This window comes from Hetaerina americana, unplaced genomic scaffold, assembly GCF_022747635.1.
Source record: "Hetaerina americana unplaced genomic scaffold, ioHetAmer1.1.p SCAF_6, whole genome shotgun sequence".
Taxonomy (NCBI): Eukaryota; Metazoa; Arthropoda; class Insecta; order Odonata; family Calopterygidae; genus Hetaerina; species Hetaerina americana.
In genome coordinates, this window is record NW_027287205.1 from 20,541,004 (window position 1) to 20,545,306 (window position 4,303).

At 32.6% G+C, this 4,303-nt stretch overlaps 1 protein-coding gene across 1 annotated transcript; it reads right to left on the reverse strand.

Annotated features, from left to right (window-relative positions):
* Window positions 1-333: 333 nt before the first annotated feature.
* On the reverse strand, window positions 334-3,974 carry LOC139695275 (hemolymph lipopolysaccharide-binding protein-like). The gene is made up of 3 exons (XM_071593970.1): window positions 3,833-3,974; window positions 1,452-1,706; window positions 334-531 (listed from the first exon to the last, which is right to left on the reverse strand). The coding sequence occupies exons 1-3, from the start codon at window positions 3,972-3,974 to the stop codon at window positions 341-343; spliced, it is 588 nt and encodes a 195-aa protein (XP_071450071.1). The 3' UTR covers window positions 334-340.
* Window positions 3,975-4,303: the final 329 nt, after the last annotated feature.

Consider the following 4,303-nt stretch of genomic DNA (forward strand, 5'->3'; position numbering starts at 1 on the left):
TTTGATTGCATACCTGGTTATTTGCTGACTCTGTTGATGATTTCTTTTGTGATTCATCACATTTAAGAATTCATATTTGTATATTAAGTAATATTTATATTGACCACATGTACCATAGTTGTACCATTTATCAACATGAATTAATTATTATTAATATATAAAAGGATAAACCATCAAAACTTAAAACTGCAATATACGGCTCAGAATATGGAAATTCCAAAAATGGGAGACAGATTAATTATTATGAAATAATTTTTGTATTTATTTTATGCTGTCAATTAAAATTTCATTATAGTACTGTTTTTTCATTAGTACATAGCATTGGGGATCCGGGAACAAATCATGAAATTTTGGGACTTGGATGGCCTGGAAGTTCATACTCGCAGAAAAATGGCCATGGTCCGTGCTTGTCACAGTATAAGTCATTTAACCCGCCATGGCGAAACATAGAGCCACAGTCTTCATTTCCTTCATGATTGTCAGGTTTGCCAGGATGCCACTTCATAAAACCTGTGTCACATAAGCGTTCACCTACAACATAAAAGCATTTCAGTGATTATTGTCATACATGTTGATTTTATATATATATATATATATATATATATATATATATATATATATATATATATATATATATATATATATATATATATATATATATATATATATATATATATATATATATATATATATATATATATATATATATATATATATATATATATATGAGAGAGAGAGAACATTCATAAGACAAGTTAGTGGCTTTATTATTTTCTTAAATATATTTCCTCTGAATTTTCTCATCTATGAAAAAGAAAGTTGCTGATAAAATTGACTTCCACATTGACCTTTGGAATACTGAATTACTTGAACTCATAATATTTAACATTAGTCATAAGTTTAACAGTCTAAAGTCAATGGTGTAAAAAATAAGTGAAATGATCCGAAAGTAAATTGAAACTGCTTAATTATTCTCAAATTACACTTGAAAATATACTTGCATAAAAGGCAATAGTCATGACTCATACATCATACACTTCCTTTGAGATGGTAAAATCATTTCACAAAGATTTATCATAATATTACCAATATTCATGTCCAAATTAAGTCCAGTGCAATTTTGTCCATAAGTATGTAAATGGCTACATCACATCACTGGACTATACTGATAAATGAATTGAATGCTTGAGTAAATTTAATTTCAATTGATCCATTTTATCATTTTATTCATTAACCAATGATCAGTTTGACCCCTCAATAAATGAATGCATGTCATTCACAAGAATGAAAGGGTAACTTATGTGCTATTTTTGTCCATGTCTCCAAAACCATACACATTCTCAATTTGGCATTGCTATCACAACCTCACTTTCCATCGGTCCCATTTCCCATCTTGGATCATCTTCAATTTTTATGTCCTGAGCAAAGTGATAGCTTTTACATATACTCACCAAATATTGTGACATAATCACCCTCTTTCTCAATGTCATTGAACCCCAGGTAGGCCCATGGTTTAGCTGAGGGGTTTTTTGCATATATGCTCTTTAGAACTTCTTCTTCTGTCTGGGAGTTAATGATGGCAAGGTGTGCTCCATCATTTTTACAAGTAGATAAAGCTTGGTAATAAGTCATTGCCCCTTCTGTGTAGAATTTGTAGTATCCAACACCATGGAAAAGTTCATATCCAGTTGGTTTGATGTTATTTCCTGTTAGGTAGAAGTCAAAATGTGATAATATAATGCCATTGATTGAGTAGGCTAGTTGCAGTAGGGAAAATATTCATACTGCTACTTGCCAAGTGTTAATTCTAACACCTCATGACCTGGCTAAATTTTTTTCCATATTTTTCCATATCATCACTACATAGTAGATTGTAACTTAATCGCCGATAATTCTCAGCTTCACATGTTTATATGTTTATTTTGTATATGTATACATGTATGTGTATCTGTGACCTATAAACTTTACTCTGGAGTCAGGACACCAAATTCTGTGATTATAAATTCCTATGGAAATGTAGTGGGTCGAGTTTTATGTTTAAGAACTTGGAATATTGAGTGCTATGAAATAAATGTGCTTACTTAACTCATTTGACACTATTAGGGAATTAAGGAAGATATGAGTGACTAATTGACATTAAGAGCAGTCTGTGGCTTAGGATAGGGTTTTGATGACCATTGGCACCATAAACTACTATGCTGAAACCTCTTGACTAGCGTGACAAATATATCATTAAATCTCATAATTTATGTTACCTAAGCATGATATTTAGCTCTCCTTACTATCTGCCTCCCTTTATTCCATCCAAATTCCATTTCATTTTATTTTCTCTATTCCTCTCTACACCCACATCTTAAAACCCTTGAATTCATGCTTATTTTCTTGCCTCAATGAACAAGTTTCTGAGCCATGGAAAACTACACTGCATATTAAAGTTTTCAGTAGTTTTTTCTTTAAATCTTTACTTAAGGTGACCATAAGCACTATTGCCCACACATTTTCAAATGCTTCTTTACCTAACCCAGTTCTTCATTTAATGTCCTCACTACCTCTCTTTTCTTCTAAAATGCTTCCTAAATATGTGAATTTCTCTACCTGTCCATTGTTCTAGTTCATCTCCCCACAAATTAGCCTTCTATTTTTTGAGAATTTTATTACCTTCATTTTCTTATGATTAAGGCTGATTGGCTAACTAATGCTTTTCCATCTGCAAATATAGATATTCAGTTTGAAAAGTTATCTAATTTCACTCCTTAAGTAGTAAAATTTGTTTTCTCAGACAGCAGTGAAAGGACTACTGGTCGTACTAAATTCGACACAGCAACAATTTGAAAGATTGGATAAATTGAAAATAATAAAGAACTGTTGCAAAATCGCTAAATAACTGGTCTCCCCTACTTAACTAATGATAGCGATAATTCTAGTATTTCCACTTAGGATATGGGGTATATTTTTTCATTTTTTCGTCTCTTTAGGCATCTATCTCTTGTATATTTTCTTATTAAAATTGTCATTTTAGCCAGTTTTGAATTACCCATTTCATTGATGCCTAGAGAAAATTATTGCTCATACGTAATTTGATTGAATGAATTAAAAATACTTTTAATGCACGCTCTAATCTGAATTTGAATTTACTGTTCTATTTCAAATGTATTTTATTTATGCATAAATATGGTATAATAAATACATGACTTCGGCATGTAAAATGTAGAAAATTAGAAAATTTTGAGCCTTGGAATGATGCCAATCTTCTCCCAATTTTATATTGTTCCTATGGGTTGGAAGGCAAATCGATTGATTTAGGGATCGAACTTAGTAATGAATAAGTCACAGGAGAATTATGTACGCCGGAAGGCTATTCAATACAGCTTCACTTTTTGGAAACTATAGGCACTACATGTTTATATATCAAATGGACAATAGAAATTCGAAGAACTGCCAGAGATGACGCAACAGTAACTTTCAACGGAGTCATCCGCTAATATGCAATAAATTACAGATATTTCAAAGTGCAAACATCATTCGCCTTGATCGGGATCCGAACCCGGATCCCTCGATGTCCGATTTAGGCGAATGATTTTTACATTCAGAAAAATCTGCGAAAAGGCAATAAAAAGTTGGCTAACAGTGTTCCTCAAGGAAAGCACTGGTTTTAGTGAGGATATTTTCAAAATAAACTTATTACTAACACAATACAAAAAATCTGAATCCACTAAAATATGGGAGGCAATAAATAAGGCATTTTTTCGTCCTTAGTGTGAGCATTGAACTGATCTACCAGAGCAAAATTGTTAAGAACACCTGAAATGGATTAAAAATACTCGATAAATACCTGAAATATTTCCTGTGAGGGTGAAAGGAGTTAATCCGCCCACTTCACACTTGGAGCAGGATATAGAGACTTGAAACTGTCTCTCCGTCAACGCTGATGTGCATGAAAACATCACCAGGAAGAGCAGCACCCAAAACGTCATTTTTACTATCTGAACAAACTAAATCCACGTTGAACTCTCTTATGCTGTCTCGTAGACTATCTAAAATTTGTGAGGATCTCCAGTTTGTCGCTGGCTTTTTATAATCATGGACTGACTCCCTCTGTATTTGCGTGCGTACTTATTTCTGAGAATGCTTTACGAAATTCCGATGAGTGTTAATCGAGGGAAACGTTATCAACGTCAAGGAAATTACCAGTTCCTTAGTTTTGAGAATGTGGAGGAAGGGTACCTATTAAGTAGTTAGAGAAATTATTTAATTAACTTAAGCGTTTGGACTAATTACGAGGCGGAACTCCTCCGAAATACTT

Excerpts from the sequence above, each read along its gene's own strand:
- LOC139695275 (XM_071593970.1), bottom strand. The coding sequence starts at position 3,974 with ATGACGTTTTGGGTGCTGCTCTTCCTGGTGATGTTTTCATGCACATCA. Across the intron at positions 1,707-3,832 it reads CCTCACAGGAAATATTTCAG|GAAATAACATCAAACCAACT; the intron begins GTATTTATCGAG and ends TCTACCTAACAG. Across the intron at positions 532-1,451 it reads TGATTATGTCACAATATTTG|GTGAACGCTTATGTGACACA; the intron begins GTGAGTATATGT and ends TTTATGTTGTAG.